This window comes from Perna viridis, chromosome 2 (genome assembly GCF_037379345.1).
Source record: "Perna viridis isolate PV_CMFRI_1.1 ecotype Kerala chromosome 2, ASM3737934v1, whole genome shotgun sequence".
NCBI classification, from domain to species: Eukaryota; Metazoa; Mollusca; class Bivalvia; order Mytilida; family Mytilidae; genus Perna; species Perna viridis.
Window position 1 is genome coordinate 19,774,831 of NC_142446.1, and position 17,931 is coordinate 19,792,761.

The 17,931-nt window shown below is 33.0% G+C and overlaps 1 protein-coding gene across 1 annotated transcript; it reads left to right on the forward strand.

Moving 5' to 3' along the window:
- Positions 1 to 13: 13 nt before the first annotated feature.
- On the forward strand, positions 14 to 16,603 carry LOC148623969 (translin-associated protein X-like). The gene is made up of 4 exons (XM_088566348.1): positions 14 to 159; positions 7,700 to 7,886; positions 11,295 to 11,428; positions 16,012 to 16,603. Exons 1-4 carry the CDS (start codon positions 153 to 155, stop codon positions 16,581 to 16,583), a joined length of 900 nt encoding a protein of 299 aa, XP_088422474.1. The 5' UTR covers positions 14 to 152; the 3' UTR covers positions 16,584 to 16,603.
- Positions 16,604 to 17,931: the final 1,328 nt, after the last annotated feature.

A 17,931-nucleotide genomic window follows, 5' to 3' on the forward strand; every position in this document is an offset into this window, starting at 1 on the left:
ATTATGTAGAATTCAACCACTACCGCTCTTCGTTTACAGGGAAAGAAAAGGATACCAGTAAAAGGCTACTGTGAAGTGCTGATATCTAAAATGATTAGAAACATAGATAGGAATTATATTAGAAGTGGTATACATAGTTGACCGAAGAAACAATGCCAGGTGATTAAAAGTTTGCAGATAGGAATTTTCAGTTCTCATGGTAGAAACCCCATTTTAGTTTGAGTATGGTAAATGTAAAGTCAGTAAGGGATGACCATTTGATCCTGACCCTGAAGTGGGGGCCTGGCAGATATTCCTCCTAGAAAATAAATAAATAAATATTCTGAACAACTGTCCCTAATACTTCATACAGTGAAATGGTAGTAAATAATTTTGCCCCGATGTGGTTGAAAATAAATTTTCTGACCCACATAATTTCCCAAATAAATATTCTGTCCTCAGAAATTTTGCGAGGCCCGCCTTAGAATTAAATGGTGTCCCCAAAAGAGTAAACAAGGCAAATAAGATTCCAGTAGATACCCCCAAAAAAATGCATATAGGAATAAAGTCTAGACAGGGAAAACAAACACACACAACCAGTTTTCAAAAATTGGGACAAGCCCTGAGTGACTAGCCAATGCTGGTAAGGCTTGCATAAATTTTGCTTCCAAGCCAATGTATTTGATATAAAATTCTTTGCAGATTAAGGGTAGGTCCTTATTGTCTGAAATTTAGATGACAGACTCAGCACAACACAAAATAACCAAACTAACACATACAAAGAAACAAAATAAATGTCCAGTAAATCTGGGGGCATGGACCAGGTCCACCAATAGGGTAAGTATCTTGTAGAAACACCTGCTGATTTGCTCATAAAATGTCACATCCAGGGCAGAAGAAAGAGAAAGAAAAACGGACATGGTGAACAAATCGGTTCTCATGATGCAGATGGATACACCATAACAATCCACTAGACCATGATGATAGTGAAAAATGTCTAAACATCCACATAAAAACACATGGCTTTGTAAGTCATAACACTATCCGGATGAAATCTTATCCTGTGGAAATTATTTCACATTAAGTATTTTCTGGAGGATTTATTTCACTATGGAAAAAACTTTCCACACCTACATGTATTATGGAAAAACTTTCCACACCTACATGTATTAAATTGTGTCCACTACTTGAACAATGAAATTTTTAAAATATAATTTATTGTGGAAAAGCTAGAGGTATTCACAATTGTGCACAGGATATTATTTCATATTATTTAATAATATCCTGAATATAATTCATATATCAATGATTTATTCCATTTCGTCCATGGGTGGACATAGGGCGACTACAGTTTCTCTCCATTCGCTTCGGTTTTGGGCGATGGTGTTACAATTCTTCCACGTTAGTTCTACTCTTTTCAGTTCAGAGTTCAAACCCCTCCTCCAGGTGTTCTTTGGTCTTCCTCTTTTTCTTTGCCCTTGGGGATTCCAATCTAAAGCTTGCTTTGTAGTGTTTTTATTGTTCTTCCTTAAAGTATGACCAATCCATTTCCATTTTCGGGTTCGAATGGTGTTTTCTATTGGTTGTTGTTTTGTTCTTTGCCAGAGTTTCTTGTTTGTTATTTTTTCTGGCCATCTGATATTCAGTATATTTCTTAGGCACTTGTTAACAAAGACTTGTATAGATTTCATGGTGTTTTCTGTTTCTCTCCAGGTCTCGCAACCATATAACAGGACAGACTTAACATTGCTGTTGAAAATTTTGATCTTAGTAGTCGTTCTCAGTGTTCTACTTTTCCATACTGGTTTTAGAATGGAAAAAGCCTGTAATGCTTTCATCTTTCTGGCTTGTACATCTTCGTCAGTGCCTCCAGTTGTACTCATGACACTTCCAAGGTACGTAAATTTATCTACATTCTCTATCTGTTGGTTATTTACCAATATTGGATCCATCTGGTTTTGTTGGATTATCATGGCTTTGGTTTTGGCTGTGTTGATATACAATCCTGTTCTTTTAGCTGTTTCTTCGAGATGGTTGACCTGGTGTTGGGAATCTTGAAGACGATGCGATAGTGTGCATATGTCGTCTACAAATTTGAGGTCTTCTAGACGAGATGTTAGTGTCCATTGTATACCATGAGGGTCGTTGTAAGCTGTTGTTGCTATCCAGTCGATGACTATGAGAAAGAGAAGGAGAGAGAGAATGCATCCTTGCCTTACGCCAGTTGTTACAGGGAAAGGATCCGTCAAAGTACCAGCATGTATGACCTGACAAGAGAATTCTTCATACAGTAACTTAATCATGGAAATAATCTTAGGAGGAATCCCATAGTGTCCTAGAATGTTCCACAAGACCTGATGATCTATGCTGTCAAATGCTTTCTGGAAGTCAATAAAGTTTAGATATAGGGATGACTGCTATTCAATCGTTTGCTCAATAATTATTCTGAGTGTTGCAATCTGGTCGACACATGATCGTTCTTGTCTAAATCCAGCTTGTTCATCTCTCAGCTTGCTATCAATCTCTTCTTTCATTCTTTGTAAGATTATACTGCATAGGATTTTACTTGGAATGGACAAAAGAGTTATTCCTCTCCAGTTGTTGCAATTGGATTTGTCCCCCTTTTTAGGATGAAAATTAATATCGAAAAGCATCCTGGATAACTTGTCATATCAAAAACTATCCAAATCCACCTATAACACTGTAAACTCTTTTTTCACCACAAAAAACCAAGTCCCACTTTTTTATACTATTCTTAAAGAAAGCCCCTTAAGACACTGGTATGTTTAATCATCATAAGGTTGAGTTAGGAAACAATTTAATAACCGCATTAAATTTGATATGATTTTTTTGCATCAGAAAGTATTTCACACAGAATACTATTGAATGTTACATGGCAGTCAGGCTGGTGGTCAATTTCTAATTATGTTGAACTGATCCAGTGATCTAACGATTACATGTACATATAAGTGGAACTGAGTTACATAATAATTTATGAAAAAAAAACTGTATTACATAGTAGTTGGTCCTGGCAGAAGTAAGCTAGTATTGCAATAGGTTTGTGTAGCGTGTATTTTGAGATGGTTGGGAAGTGAGGTAAAGTTTTGGGTCCATTGTGATTCAGTTGTATGTTATTTTGTATAACAAAGTGATTCTGCTATCATTTCTTCTTTGTTCTAATATTAGCTATTGCAGATAGTTTTGTATATTTAAACACTGCTGGTATTGTGGTATCAGTTGACATATATATATGGCGGCTCTGCAATGAACTTGCTCTAATTTTTTTAGCTCAAGTGGCCAAAGTGTGAGCTCTTCGTTTCTGAAACTACTTGACCAGTTAGGATCAAATTTAGTATAAATGTTTCTTGGGGTATCCTGCATAGAAATTGTGTGGGGATTTTTGATTCGTCAAAAAACATGCCTGCTGTTACTAAAAATAGAACATAGGGGTCAGACATTAGTTTTTTGCATATATTTCCAAAACCGTTTGAGCTAAATTCTGACGCAGGTTCAAGTGTTCAGCACAATGAGGTCTTTCTGTGGTCAAATTTTGGTTTTAATCTGTTGAGCCATTTTGGAGTGATTGCCCTTTTTCAACAATTTTTGCTATTTTTAATGTTATTTCTTTAAAAAATCTTCTCCTCTGACACTACTTGACCAATTGAAACCAAACTTGATATGAATGTTCCTTGGTGTATCCTGCATAGAACTTATGTGGGGATTTATGATCCATCAAAAAAACATGGCCCCTGTTACAAAAAATAGACTTGGCAGGTGTTTCTAGAAAAGCAGAGGATGCTTACCCTACCAGTGCACCTAGTCCATGCTCCCAGTTTTTAGTGGAGTCTGAGTTGCTCATTTGCTTTTGTTACTTTGTATGTATGATTTTAGTGACTTCATGTTCTTTGTTGTGTATGTCGAAAAACACGGCCACTGTTACTAAAAATAAACATAACAGTCAGACAGTAGTTTTTCACATATATCTTCATAACCGTTAGGTTTAGCTAAATTCTGATGGTGTAAAAGTGTTTAGCATGATGACATCTATCTGTGGTCAAATATTCGTTATAATCCATTGAGCAATGTTGAAGTTATTGCCCTTTTTTGACTGTTTTTTGCTATTTTTAATGTTATTTCTTTCAAAAATCTTCTCCTCTGACATTATTTGATCAAATAGAATCAAACATGGTATGAATGTTCCTTGGTGTATCCTGCATAGAACTGATATTGGGATTTATGATCTGTCGAAAAACATGGCTGCTGTTACTAAAAATAGAACATAGGGGTCAGACAGTAGTTTTTCGCATATATCTACAGAACCTTTTAGCCAAATTCTTTAAATAGCTGAAATGATCCTTATTATTCAGACTACAAAAGTCTTCAGGTATAAAACTTGGCAGATGACTCCTTGAAAGGGGAAAAATGACATTTTTTTCACTGTTTACAGTCAATATCTTATAAACTATGATAGATTAAAAGAAACTTTCAATTGTTGAAATGATCCTTATGATAAGTCCAGCAAAGACTTCTTGGGTCAAAATTGTTGGACAACTTCTTGTTCAATTTTTTGCCTTTGAAAGGCAAAATTTAACCAGATGAGTGATTCAGTCTCCTGGGAGCCTCTTGTTTTAGTTGTTTAGTGTATAATGACCAGACACTTGAGCAGTATTTCAGGCCAGACATTACTGTGGATTTAAAACAACACTTTTTGTCTCAGTATTTTGAATTTGTAAGTTTCCTCTTGAAAAACCTCAATAGGATAATTAATTGGAAAGAGTATGATTATGAGTGATAAAGAATGTCAAGATTTAATAAGTGCATAACTGCCAACTTTTGAAATTGTCCTTAGGTATTTTTATGCATGAAATAATTCCTAGCAACCAAGAAAACCTTTTCAGTAGCCTTCAAATTTATCAGTTGTGGTTTTCTGGTTATTTTATGACAAAACAAATCTAATGTAACTCTAACTGAATCTTGTATTGTAAATCATTGTCAATATTGCTCTTTGTATGTTTATATTTTGGAGAAAACTTTTGTTCTGTGTTCTTGGCATGGTTATGATGAGTGATTATATTTTAGTAACCAATTGATTATCTTTCTTATTATATAGATTTTCTCAGTAATTTATTATTTAAAAAAAAATAATACTAAGATTTTTTGATCAGCGGATTGAATTTCTGAATCTTCAGTGGCTTCAAATTAAGTTCACAATGATTTACAAGAGAAAAGCGTTGTTGCATTTTGGCGAGAGAAACTGAGAGATTGAATTTACAGAATTTATTTCACATGTGATATATCGAAATTAATTACAAAAGAAACAATTGAAAATTCACTGCTATTTCTATGATAATTGATATTGAGGTGAATAGTTAATGCTGTTTACAGGTGTGTTTATATCCCAATTCATCTGTTGTCATTGTTATGCAAAGCCATTTTGCGGTTGTCACTGATTCTAGCGTATGCCCTTTAAGAATGGAATAGTTTTGATATGGTGTTTGAAATCTTGTGATACTTAGTGAACTTCCTTTTTCTATGTGGACTTGTATTCCCAACTTATCTTTCAAAGCTGCTAAACTGTTTGTAAAATTGTTATAAAATTATACATCTTCTTTACCACATATTTGTTTGTAGAGATAAAAGTAATCAGCAAATAATCTTGTTTTTGGTATGACTGCTGCTTGGAGATTGTTAATAAAGATTATAAAAAGCAATGGACCCATTACAGAACCTTCAAAGTAGGACTAAACTTACTACTGGCAGTTGGCATAATACCATCCAAGGGAACTTTTTGCATGCTATTGCTGAAAAAATATGGTACCCTGGCCATTCCAGTTGTTCCCTCTTAATCTGAATTTGCTAAATTCCAAGTAATTGTGTGTGGTACCTAGTCAAAGGAGAAATCTAAAATAATATGGTCAGTTTACAGAGTGTAGGCTACTAAATAGTTTGTAGCTTAGTGTAAGCAGTTGTGCTTCACAGCTTCTGATGGCACAGAAACAGTATTTACAGTCAGTTTGTATTTTGTGAAAGTCCAGATGTTTAAGTGTGTAACTTAAAATTCATGGGTTGTAGTTCATGTTGCTTGCATCATGAACACATCTGAGAGATTCACCAGTCCTTTCAACAACAAAAAAAAAAAAATCCTACCGATAAGTCCTAAGTTCTGATGTCATGATAAATCAATGTATTGTTATGTCATAACTTACGACTAATTTACAACAAGGTTTCAAACTGTGGAAGGAAGATTATTATTGAATTTTTGGGGTTGACCCCAACTGCATTGGAATTTAGGGACAAAAAGGAGTCAGAAAAATAACCATTTTGTCTGGATTATAACTTGGCTGAAAATGAATGTGTTTCTTTGAAATTGTGCTGCAAGTTACCATTTTACAAAAAGAATGATTGGATTTATTTTTGGAGGTATGACTTCTTATCTTTTTTTCAAATATTTAATTGCAATCAAAATGCAGATCTGTATTATTAAGCTTAAATGGTGTGTCCCAACTGTTCAGAGGTTAACCTCTGTGGTGGTATCAAGCTGAGCCCTGGGAAGCATTTTTTGAAATTGGATTTACACTTGCATATCTCCAAACTTTTTGTGATGGAGATGTTTAATATAGTTGTTAGGTTTCACAAATTCTGTTGCAGATTGTTTTAGTATTCTATCTTGTGTTCAGTCTGTGGACCAGTGGCATTTAATACATCTAAATTATGAAATAAATTTTCTGTACCTTCTGTGGTAACTCTTACGTGTACCTGTAATTGTTGTGAATAGGTGATAGTTCCTGGTGTCTCAGACATATCACTGAAGTATTTCTGACTTTTGTTAGATGTCATCATCTAATTGCCCATTCTGAGGTGAACTACTCCTGAAATCTATTTGTTTGAGGCCAAGGGACATGGTAATGGTATTAGTCCCTCCATCCATTCGTAAGCGACATGGTGATGGTAGTAGTCCCTCCATCCATCCGTAAGATTTTATGGTCATTGTGAATGCAAAGTTCTCCATAATCACTTTACAGATTCTTTTGATATTTGATGTGGTATAGTGTTTCGTATGAAGTGTAGATGTGTATAATACACCAACATTTTCAATCACGGCTATCATTAATTAACTCTCTCTAAATTGGTGTATCAGAGAGAAACATTTCACAAAATATATGACTTTAACATTTGACATCTAAGTCTTTCATATTTATAAAAATATATTACATGCATTTGAGCTTGCTGTAGCCTAACTGTCAGCCAAATATACCCCTTCTATTATCGAGACATAAGACATATGTTTTCCTACATTTGGAATGTTGAACTTTGCCATATTTGGCCACTTTATGTTATGGACAGAACCTACTTTTTGTAATCTTAAACAGGAAAATATTGAACAATATTTAATTAATATGTAATCTTTGCAGTGTTTATATACATAACATGCATAAAGTGCTTTTTATTCATTGCTTCAATAAGAGAGTGCAAAAAACTATTGCAAAACGTATTAGTATCAAATTTATATTTATGTAGAGTTCATTGTAAGTGTTGTACCAACTTGACCCTAAAACTACTGACTCATGAGAGGATGAGATGAATTATATATGGTATATTGTTTTTATATTGAACTGAATTATTCTAAGATAGATTCAGTTTTTAAATGATTTTCTTTTTAGGGAAGGTATTGCTTTACATGTATCTCTTATTATATAAACTGTATCTATTTTATTTACAGCGAAAAAAAAAAGAAAAGCAGATCCAGTCATACCAGTGGATGAGAATTCACCTATTATTGCAGCCTATAGACAGTTTCAGTTAGAATTAGACACCCGACATGATAAACATGAGAGACTCGTCAAGTTAAGCAGGGATGTCACTATAGAAAGTAAAAGGACAATTTTCTTGCTCCAAAGACTTGTTGGGTAAATCATCAAACGTACTCAAGTATATAATTGTTTTGCATTTTTTTAAAGTTAACCAATATGAAATTATTGGTTACTTCAATCTAATTCTCTAATGGTGAAAGCATGTCTAGTAACCACTCAATTTTGTCCATCCCTCTTGCATACGGAGTACTTCCTTTGTTCATTCTGTAACTCAAAAAATATTGAATATAATATTTTATATTATGGACAATTATTACAAATGCAATATGAGTTTTTAGCTTCAGTCACATGAAAATCTCTATTTTTTTTTCAAAACATAGAAATCTTATGTAAAAAACATTGTATAGATTAAGTGTAAAAAAAACTCATGTCTCAAGAAGGATTAAAAAAACCTGTCCCTTAGTGCTTTAACCTATTTTGAAGAAAATTTATTGAAGTAATGGTATTCAACACCAAGAACAGTTTTGATACCCTGCCACATGAAGGGACAAAAACATTATGTGATACCATCCCAAAATTGTGTGTCCGCTTGTCCATGTGTCTGTCACAAAGTTCGTCAGTGCAACCCCACTCAAACTAGTGAACCAAATTTTATGAAACTTGATATGTAGTATATAGCAAGATCATCAAATGTAGTTGTACTTATTACCATGAAATTTGGATCCCCTACTCTTTGTAGGAGTTATGCCCCTTTGAACATAGAAATTTGCCAAAAATCCTCATAAATTACCTTGTCAGCGCAACTCCTCTGAAAATACAGAACCACATTTTATGAAATGTGTTATGTAACAAGATCATCATATGTAAATGTGCATAGTACCAGGATATTTTGATCCCCAAATTTTTGTAGGAATAATGCCCCTTTGAACTTAGAAATTTGCCAAAAATCCTCATAAATTACCTTTTCAACACCACTCCTCTGAAACAATTGAACCACATTTTATTAAACATGGTATGTAGCAATAAAATCATGTGCAGTTGTGCATGTTTCCAGCAAATTTTGATCCACTAATTTTTGTAGGAGTTATACCCCTTTGAACTTAGAAATTTGTCAAAAAAAATCCTCATAATTACCTTGTAAGTTCAAATTACTGTAGATCTTCAGCAACGTCTTTAAAAAAAAATTATTCAGGTATTACATGTATATAATAATTGTTATTAGAACTTTGCAATATTATATATAAACGAACTATATAATGATATAACTTACCAATAGAAGTTCATACTGAAAATAATCTAAAATAGGGAAACCATTTCTTTACCTGCATAGCTTTCATTTCTGCCCAGAACAACTTTCTGGACAGGGGGAGACATATGTTTTTGCAGACAAAAACAAACTTTTATTAGAATTTAAAAGGGCAAGATGCAATCATTTTGATAGGTATTTCAATAGACAATCAAGGATTTCAGTGTGTTTTTTTTTTCTTTGTGTTTCTGGTATTGTCTTGATGGAGGATTTTTCCTCATTGGCATCTTCAGTATTACATCTACTTCTTTGTAGTTGAAATAATTAAGCTTATTTTATTTAATTATTGTTCACTGCGTGCTGCAACCAGCTATTTTTCCACATAATCTTTGCCGATAAAAAGTAATCACCTTATGCAGTTGCTAATTCATTATTCCATATCAGTGGGTCCTTAATGTAAGGACTATTTATTTTTTTTATGTTTCAAATATAAAAATTTTTTCTATACCTTCATAAAGAAATTCTATGGTATATAGGAATCACTTTGTCCATCCCATGAATCTTGTGAATGGATTTTTTGAAACTCTGGATTGTTACTTGATACAACAATGTAAATTAGCCGTATCAGTTAAAGACATCTTAGCTATTTGATTTCTTCTATCAATAAGTTAAATTTTACTATTAGTAAATACTAATTTAATACAAAGCTCTAAGTCCACTTTCATTCACCTTTTCCTGACATTTCTTCAGTTAATTCCAAATATGTGCCCTGGGGTATCTGGACAGGTTCTTATGAATTGTAACAAAGAAAATATTGTCTATTCCAGTCCCAGCCTTCAGTTTTTAATATCAAAGCATATAAAATTGTAGAAATTTACATTTTGTGAAAATAAGTCTAAAACAGAGTCTAAAACACTACTTAGAACTATCAGAAATATATACTTTACTGGCTGGCGAAAGAGTACTTATGAACAAACCTTGACTTTCACCTACTAATCAATAGGAATAGAAATTAACCAAAACTTCAATTCAAGTACAAAACCTGTCAGTAGGAAAGGTGGACATTCATTCTTTGCCATGAATTCAATAAGCTCAAAATCAACCAATCCGATCGCCTTAACTACACTGTGCAATACTTTTGTCCTCCAAGTCATTCTTATTTACCTTGAAGTTTTACAATCAAACAAAAAGCTGTTGATTTACATGAATTAAACAAGTCGCAAAATTATTTTTGTTTGATGAATTTTGAAATTAAATGTGTGAGAATATGCTTGGACTTTCCCCTTTGGAGGTGTGCATTGATGAAAAACTCAAGTACATAGAAATACTATGAATGTTTGTAATTATTATTATACCCCTGCTCCGAAGGAAATGTGGGTATACTGTTTTACTCTTGTCCTTGCTTCCCTGTTTCCATCCATACCATTTTTTTCCATCACTGCTTTCTCAGCAACTACTCATCACAGCTGCTTTAAATTTTAAGACCTTCTTCCTTTAGGTATGTCATATCTAGGGAATCATTTTCAGAAAAATTCGACAACAATTTCCTGTTTACTGAGGACTTTGTTTATTTTTTTATATCGTGATTGAAAGTAGGGATATCACTAGTGAGCCATCACTCACAGATTTCTTGTTTGTCAAAGTGTTCAAAGGATACAACATTTAAACTATGTTTGATTTCAACACAAATTCTTGTCATTCTTAGATAGGCTGAATTTAACTGTGTTTAGAATTCTTCTCATTCTTAGATAGGCTGAATTTAACTGTGTTTAGAATTTTTCATTGTGGACCAAAATAGGTTAAGTGCAATTAAATTTTTTTAAAGATCTTTGACTGCATTTAACACATAAAAGAGGAAAACTTGTGAACAAATCAGTTCTCATGGTGCAGATGAATACATCATAAAGATACACAAGTTCATGATGCGCCCATAAAACTTTCATAGTGATGACTTATCTTGTAGCACCATAACCTAGTTCCAGAAGTCTGATTGTATGAAGTCTCGCATGGTATAAAAAGTTGATGGTGTGAGATAAGGTCATTACATTTGTCTTATACTACGGTAGTATTTCTTTCATGAGTTTTCACTTTCCATTGATATGAAAAATTCAAGTTTGAGAGGTGCCCATACTTGCCATACTTCAGTAGATGTTTCATGCTGCAACCCACCAACATTTTATGTGTTAAATATTTCAAAGTTCTAAATACAGTCTATATGAGTAAGTAGCTTATGCATTTTGAACATTTTAATTTTTTAGAAATTCTCCAGATGAGAAGATATTAGAGGAAGCATTGCAGAAGTTGAAGGAAATTGAGAAGTCAAAATTATTGTGCATTGCAAAAGAACTAGACTGTGAGGACCCATATAGGTTTCTACGAGCATACTCACCAGGTACTGTATTATATGTTAATAAATATATAATTTCATATTGGCCCTGTTATAGGTTTGAGGTCTGTCATATTGGTCAAGGCGGTCATATTGGCCCAGAGGCATCCCCGCGGGCCAATATGGCTGTCGAGGCCAATATGATCGACTGAAACCTATAACAGGGGCAATATGAAATTACATATTTATTGACAATTTTATTAACCAACTCAACTAGATGATTTGTAAAACGGTTGTTTTCATGTTTGAGCAAGAACATGTAGGTTAATTTGCATTAATCAGTCTTAAGTACCCTTTTGTATAAAATGGAAGATTTTTGTGTGTTTCTGTTGCTTTTAGTCCTTGTGATCAAAGTTCCTGAAATAACACAATTCTGAAAGCACATTTTAGATATACAAATGTGCAATTGAAGATATATTAAGTTCTTTTGTCTTAGACATTACAATAGGCTAGATAGATAGATTTATTTCGATTAAATATCAACATACAATACATGTACATATACAATACAATAAAAAACAATACATCACTAGTGAATGCATGATGCTTTAAAGTACAATGACACAGATTATGTTCAAAATCAAATTTTGATCCATAGTTGATATTTAACCGATGATATCCTGTGAAAGCCCTTAGGCTTATTTCCAACGGGGTCCCCAGCTGAAAAAAATAATTTAAATGTTAAAAAATAATAATGAACAACAACCGGCTCAAGACTTAGGCAGTAGCAATAAATAATCTGGGATTACCAGATATCAAGAAAAGTTTGCTTCATTTTATCAAAAAGAAAAAAAATTACCTTAGATTTAATTGTGCCTAGTGTTATAAGAGGTACATCTCTTGTTTTTACAAAATTAGTTCTCATATAGCGAGGACATTTATTATAAAATATTATATGAGCGTGGTTCAGTCTCATTTGTCGAACTCTATTGCTGACATTTAAAAATCCAACACTATCAAATACATTATAATCGCCTCTATGTCTATAATCCAAGCCTTTTATAAATCTTATAATTTTATTTTGCATAATTTGTAGCTTGTTTTGTAAAGTTTTGTTGACATTATTTAACTATGCTGAACAAGTGTAGTCAAAATGGCATTGTAATAGTGCCATACAAAGTGTTTTTCTTGAAAAGGTGGAATAAATTATTGATTTGCATATCATAATTATGTTGGATTCCTTTTTTTTTTTTGGTTTTCTATGTGCACATCCCTTGATTCTTGTTTGTCTTGTTAATGTTACATAATGAATGTTTTCATTTTGTTCTGAAGCTCCTTAGAGCTTGTGATTGTATTTGAATGACTTGCCAAATCAAAGTAAAGTTTTCTTACCTTATTCTAAGTTTCTTATTTGTTTGTTAAATTATATACATATTAAGGTACATATGCATAAGTAATCCATCAGGATAATGAAGTGAGAATATCTAATTCAAAATGGCAGTTTCAAATGACCAAAAATTCTGATGCCGTATTGGCCCTCTTTTTTCGTATTGGCCCCGTATAGATGCCCAGTTTGAATTCATATCAGTTGGTCAGTTTTTGACATATTGTAACATATTTTGGATAGTTGGTTAATAAAATACCTATATATGGCAATTCAATAAAAATAGATTTGCTCAATTATACCCCCACTCAATGAGTGGGTGGTATATTGGAACTGCTTTGTCCATCCAAATTTCGTCGCCATTATCTTGATTTTGAATTTGGTGTGTCGCTTCATATAGATGGGGCATAAAGTGTAAGTTTGTTTGTTCTATGATATTAAATTCATGTATGAGTGGGGGTATGCTTAACAAGACAGCTTGTGCAACTTCATGTTGATATCTTTAAGACAAGAACAATTATCAAAGGTCATAATATTGGAGAGTTTAAAATGAGGTAGAAAAAAATAAAATTTATAAATTTAAATCCTATTATATTTGACTTAAAAGATTGTCATAGTATTGAAATTGATCACATGAAGTGACATCTTATTCACAAATAGAATACTTCTGATATTTGCCAAACTTTTGAATCTGCAGTAAAACCAATCACAAAAATACTTACTGGATAATTTAGATTTCCATTTTTGGTCGTGCACATATTTGAATAATAGATACTTCCCAAATCAGATTAGAATCTTGTTTACTTATGAATGTGTTTGTGGATTTGACTTCTCATAGGTTGTTTGAGTGCAGACTTTGTGAATGTCTTTGTGGATTCCATTTCTAATCAATTTGAGTGTAGACTTTGTGATTGCATTTTTGGATTTGAATTTTTCATCGGTTGTTTGAGATTAGACCTTATGTAGACAGGTATATGCCTACTTTTTAATCAGGGCACTTGGACAATTTCTGCTAAACCAAAAGAAGGAATTATTACCTCATAAAATGTAAGTTAAACAATCTGCAGGACATTGTACTTCCTTACTTTTGGTGGCAGGAAAAATCACAACTACTTTGCCAAGAATTTTAGGTTTCATACCATAAATGGAAGGTTGGAATTATAAAGTATCAAGTGCCAAATAAATGGCAAAAAAAACCTCACATTTCATAGGATTTTAAAACTATATTACTCAAATAAAACTGTCTGTCTAGTTTCCAAACTTTGGCATGAGTGAAATTGTACCATAAGGATGATTTTTATTGAATTTTTGAGTTAAAACTGTAACAATTCAGGAAAATGGACCCCAAAAAGGCTATAAGAACACTTTTTTTATTACACTATACTTTGTTACAAAAGTATGTATGTATGGACATTCAAGTTGGATACAGCTCAAAATTTAGATGGTGTTGTGATGACCTGAATGAATGTAGTGTAATAAATTAAAATTTGCTATAAGACATATGTAATACTACTATTCATACACAGTTGATGAAAATGCTTATCAATAGTTATCTGCAGCCACTTGATATTTTGATAGAAGCATTATATAAGTATGCCTTATTGTGGGGATTTAAATTCAGACACAAGCAACATCAACTTCCTGTTTGACAACTTTGTTTATATTTTGACTTTATGTTTTTTGTGAAACTATGAGGGATGTTATATGACCACATGGATATGTGCATAGTGCATACTGTTGGACAAAAAATGTAGAAATGATGACAGTTTGAACTTCAGCATTTTTTTTAAAAAACTTGGTCTGGTGTGTTGTGCACAACTCCTCCTCAATTACTGGGAGGATTGTTATGAAACTAAATGGGGTGTTAAATTACCATATGGAAATGTGCATGTTTATGTTTGGGCAAATATTGTAAAAAAGACATTTGTTGGTACTAAGGTATTTTTCAGCAAAACTTGGTCAGATGCATTGTCTGCAACTCATCCTTGAGGACTTGCAGGATTTTTATGAAACTCAATGGAGTGTTAGATTACCATATGGAGATAAGCATTTTGTCAGTAATTAGTCATATTCTGTTATTGTGTTGTCATAAAAAATAGTACATACTGATTGCTGCTTGGAGTTTTAGAAAGGGCAGCAAATTATTTGTCGTAAGTGTAGGCTAGCTACCATAAAAAAAATGTGTTCAATATGAATTGTATGTCCATATTGGTCCCAAAATGTTCAGGGTTCAACACTCGGTGGGGGGTTTAGTCCTGTTCGGGGCAATGTCTAGTTCAGATTTGGGAAACATGGCATTCATTATAAAGGATTTAGCCCTGTTTGAGTAGCAAGACTGATTCATAGTTTGTATAAAATTTTGGGGAAATATAATAGTTCGCCAAGAATGGTGTGAATATTTTACCTGTAACCAGTGAGGTTAACATAACAATGATACAAGCTGGCAGCTTAACATAAATTCCAAATATGATTGCCATTCCTATCCTAAATGACCTTTGATTTGAATGATACAGTTTAAGTTTTATTTTTTCCAGGCTGTGTTTAAGTTCTTGTACATTCAGTGGAACAGTGAAGAAAGATGTGTAAATAAATCTATTTTTTCCAGAACTTTTTAAAACATGGCTGTTCCATTAATTGTATAATGAAAAAAAAAAAGAATGAAGTGAACAGGACTTAAATTGTCAATGATAAAAGTAAACACTAATTGTCATGCTGCAGAAATTTTGTTTCTGCTGAATACTGTACCAGTAAGGCTGATAAGTTTGAATGGGGGCCATCTAAAGAATGCTGTTTCCATACACTCTCACATTACTGTAAAGCTCACTTATTTGCTACTTAATTAAACTAGAGGTATGTGTGTATATGTATCTTTATTTCTTATATCTAAATTGCTAACTTTAAAGTATTTTGACCTCTCACTACTTACATTCTTGTCAAAAACATAAACTACAAATGTATGTTAAACATGTGATCAAAACTCATGATGATATCTGTAATAAACTTGTTTCAAATAATATATATTTGCCAAAACAGTTCCAAGCCAAGTTTGACTGTACAGTTGTCTCAAGCTATGCACTGTGCAGCATTTCAAGTTGTATGACTACATTTTAATGTGTCAGAAGCCTAAACTGTGTCAATTTTTCAGTTTGAGTGCAATGTCTGTATTTGTTTTATCTTTTAAGGGTTCAGTCTTTGAGGTTGTATCAGGTTGTTCCATGCTGTTTTGCTGTTTTAATGTTATAAAGAAATAATTTTATTATTTCAGGATTACAGGAGTACATAGAAGCAGTTTCATTTTATCATTACCTAAAGAACAAAAGACTAGTTTCATTGGAAGAAGTACAAGCTGATCTGACATTCAATAGTTCTGACTTGACTGTTGAGGGGATAGATAATGGGCTTTCACAACTAACCACACAGAAACCTGATTGTGACATTCCAGAATCACAAAAAAACTTACAAGACTGTAGCAATAGTAAAATACAAGTACATGTGCCTCCAACAGAGTATATGTTAGGGATAGCTGATTTAACTGGGGAGCTAATGAGACTAGCAGTAAGCAGTGTGGGGAAAGGGGATTTAGATACACCCCTACATGTTCGAGACTTTTTACAGTTAATGCTTGCAGGTTTTGTATCATTTGGAAATTGTGGACGAGAAATAGGAAGAAAAATACATACCCTGAAACAGAGTTTGCAAAAGGTGGAGACTGCTTGTTATACCATACAAGTGAGGGGATCAGAAATACCTAAACACATGTTAGTTGATGTTCTAAGCTCAGGGACCACTGAATACATTGGCAACTATGATAATGAGACAGTAGCTACTGATGATTAAAAAATATATGTTTCAAATAATATATGGTTTCATTTTTATAGACCTGTCAGAACCTCGTAAAGAATAAAAATTTAAAAGATATATTGACGATATATTGTCCATCAACAACCCTTGTTTTGGTAAATGGTTATCGTCAGTATATATCCACCAGAGCTTGAGATAAAGGAGACTACAGAAACAGAATGTTCTGCATCTTTTATGGGCCTACATCTCGAATTTGACAACAGTGGTCATCTCAGCACTAAGATTTATGATAAAAGAGACAACTTTTATTTTAATATAATAAATTTACCTTATCTTTGCAGCAATATTCCTTCATCTCCTGCATATGGTGTTTATATTTCATAATTGATCTGCTACGCTAGAGCAAGTACCCAGTACTAACTACTCTGATTTCTTTGAATGCCATAAATATCTGTGTAACAGACTCCTGAATCAGGGGTTCAAGGAAATGTGTCTTAAAAGGTCTCTTACTGAATTTTTTTTTAGATATCAATCCTTGGTTGAAAAATACTCAGTTTTATCTAAAACAGTGAGTAATGATTGTTTTTTGTGCTGATGTGACCGCTGATTTACTGATTATAACAATAGCATGAAAATGCTTTTTAATCACCACTGGTGTAGTCATGACGCAATGGAAGAGGGAGGTTTAGCGCACTGTAAAACCTAGATTTAACACACCATTTCATTTGAAGTGTTTGTACTAAGTCAGGACCATTGAAGTACCAGCTGCTCCGGTAGTGTAATATCTATTTTGCCAAATTTATTTTGGACTTGACTTGATTATGAATCGGATAAGTGTTCAGTAATTTTGTTGTTACCCTTATTTTCTAGTATGGTATACAAGTGGCTGTATGTCAGTTGGTCATTCACACTTTGCACAATAACTCAAAAATGCTGCCTCCAATTTTTGTGAATCGTTAGTGAATTGTTTCTTTTTGTTGATATGAGTTTTTTATTGTCATGGACAAGTTTTCGAAAATCTTCTTCTCTGAAAGTACTTGACCAACAGGATGTAAACTTGGCATGATTTTTCCTTAGAGTATTGTGAAGAAAATGACCATTGGGATTTTTGATCTGTTAGAAAACATGGCTTCCATTATTAAAAATAGAACATAGGGGTCTGATGGCAGTTTTTTTTTGCTAATAACTCAAAAACCATTGCCTCTTGAAAAATTCTTGCAGTGTAATATAATCACCATCATGAGATGGACCTGTGTTCAAATTTTCAAAACAATGATGTAGGAGCTGTGGCCCCTGAAACAGCTTTTTTTTGGCATTTTCCACATGTGCAACTATGAAAATCTTCTCAAAAACCATTCAACAGAATTCAATAAAAGTTTTCATA

Excerpts from the sequence above, each read along its gene's own strand:
- LOC148623969 (XM_088566348.1), top strand. Across the intron at positions 7,887-11,294 it reads TTGCTCCAAAGACTTGTTGG|AAATTCTCCAGATGAGAAGA; the intron begins GTAAATCATCAA and ends TTAATTTTTTAG. Across the intron at positions 11,429-16,011 it reads TCTACGAGCATACTCACCAG|GATTACAGGAGTACATAGAA; the intron begins GTACTGTATTAT and ends TTATTATTTCAG.